General features: G+C 53.2%; 1 protein-coding gene across 1 annotated transcript; it reads left to right on the top strand.

Annotated features, from left to right (window-relative positions):
• Window positions 1–75: 75 nt before the first annotated feature.
• LOC133393101 (MAGE-like protein 2) lies at window positions 76–978 on the top strand. The gene is made up of 2 exons (XM_061656558.1): window positions 76–212; window positions 291–978. The coding sequence occupies exons 1-2, from the start codon at window positions 141–143 to the stop codon at window positions 846–848; spliced, it is 630 nt and encodes a 209-aa protein (XP_061512542.1). The 5' UTR covers window positions 76–140; the 3' UTR covers window positions 849–978.
• Window positions 979–1,997: the final 1,019 nt, after the last annotated feature.

Below are 1,997 nucleotides of genomic sequence, written 5' to 3'. Positions count from 1 at the left end.
GCACCACGCACCCCACCCCGCGGTGCTAATGAGGATACCCGTGTGCCCCGGGAGTGCAGACTAATTCCGAGTACCGAGCCCGCAGAGCAAGTGAACACGCAGAGCTCACGACGAGTTGCTAAGGCATACCAACTATAAATATGCCAGCGGCCGGTTGGTTTCTCAATCATTGCAGTGTGAAACATCGGAACGAGCGGTTGAACAACATGAAAGTAAGTAAGCGCGTGATGTGTGTTGTGATAAGGTCCTTGGGTGTGATTAAGAATTGGTTTCCCCTCCTGCATCCTCAGCGCATTGTGTTAACTCTGTTGGTGGTAGCGGTGCATCAATCCTGCGGCATCATAGTGTCCCAGGGGACGGCTGGCCCTGTTAAAAGGTTCGTCCCACTCGGCACGGCCGAGCGCGTCGTTTCGGCCCACACGTTTGACACGAAAAACCCGGAACCGTGGGGCAACAAGCAGTTCAAGGAGATTACCATCACCAAAAACGTCCCGGTGCCGTACCCGATCAAGGTGGAGCGCCATGTGGCCGTCCCGGTGAAGATACCGGTCCCGATCGCCATCCACAACAAGGTGCCGATCGTGGTCGAGCGCAAGATACCGGTGTACGTGGAGAAACCGATCCCGGTGCAGGTGGACCGGCCCGTGCCGTATGCGCTGCCGATCGAGATTCCCATCTTCCACAGGGTGGCGGTCGAGGTGCCGAAACCGTACCCGGTGCACATCCCCAAACCCTACCCGGTGTACATCAAGAAGCCGATCTTTGTGAAGCAGAGCAAGACGCAGCAGACGAAGTGGATGAAGAAAAGTCCCAAACCGTCCCCCGTTGCCACGGTGACGAGTGCGTGAGCGATGTCGATGAACCGGTTGCCGGTGACCGGTTCGAACTGTCATTTCATCCATGTTGGATTGCTATTGTTATTTGCTGTAGTTACACAGTGAAAAAGGAAAAAAGAAAATAAACAAACATAGAGCGTCAGTTCCCGTCGAGTGTGTTTGTTTGTTCGCCGTGTAGCATAGGTAGCATAGTTTTGTTTTGATTTAGTTAAACACAAGCGGTGCTGTCCGCCATCGTTCGCTGAAAAATGGCAACCATTGCGATGGTCGCTGCACACAGCAAATTAGTTTTGTGTTCAAGTTCAAGTACCCCTTGCTACGATCGGCTGGGCGTTTGTGGACTGGCAAATATTGTTTCATCGCTCAACCATAGGCCCTGCCATGCCCCAATCCTACCACCGCTCCCATCAACCATAGTGCGAATGCGAATTCATTACGCAAAGTGCTAATTAACTCGCACACGCACCATCACGCCCTTGGCATCCTGCAGCCGATTCCAGCGAACTGGAAGCTGGGGAGAGGGGGGGGGAGGGGGGAGACGGCCCTCCAACAATTGGTTAGTTCAATTTTCTTATCGCTGCGCCTTCAAACCGGAACATACTGCCTCCGCTCGTCCGATCTTGGTAATCTGATAGGGGCCAATGGACGGTGGTAGGGACGGTGCCGGTGCCTGGCGAATAAAACTTCAAACGGAAGTGTCGATGCTTACGGGGCCGGCAAAAACCTAATTTCGCTCTCCCGGGGCGTCTCGCTGGCCGCGTAATTAAATCCTGCACCACCGCGATGACGGCGGTTGCGTAACGCGGTGCGCACTTCTTCGTCCGGCGCAACATAAACAGCAAGCAGTTGGAGGGTGGGGAAAGGGCCGGCTGAAATTAAGGACACTGTTGATACAAACTTTTTGGGGCGCAACGGTGCTCCTTGCTTTTTGCTGCTGCTTTTTGTCTTGGTGCTTTTAACTTGATTGTTCGATTGGTTCGGGTGGGTGAGTTTTAAATACAGCCGGAAGCACTTTTTTTTCAGCAGAACACGCGGACGCGACCAGTTTCGCTTTCGAGCAGGTTGAGTGAGAATCTTTCGCGCAGTGAGTGTTTTATTCCTGTGGGGCTATGGGGAATGTGGTTGGAGTTTAGTGTTAAGCGATTTAGATGTTTTCTGCCA

This window comes from Anopheles gambiae, chromosome 3, assembly GCF_943734735.2.
Source record: "Anopheles gambiae chromosome 3, idAnoGambNW_F1_1, whole genome shotgun sequence".
NCBI lineage: Eukaryota > Metazoa > Arthropoda > Insecta > Diptera > Culicidae > Anopheles > Anopheles gambiae.
The sequence above is the reverse complement of the archived record's forward strand: the minus strand, read 5'-3'. Positions and strand labels throughout refer to the sequence as shown.

Coding starts and splice junctions, on each gene's coding strand:
- LOC133393101 (XM_061656558.1), top strand. CDS start 141: ATGCCAGCGGCCGGTTGGTTTCTCAATCATTGCAGTGTGAAACATCGG. Junction 213..290: donor AGCGGTTGAACAACATGAAA/GTAAGTAAGCGC, acceptor CTGCATCCTCAG/CGCATTGTGTTAACTCTGTT.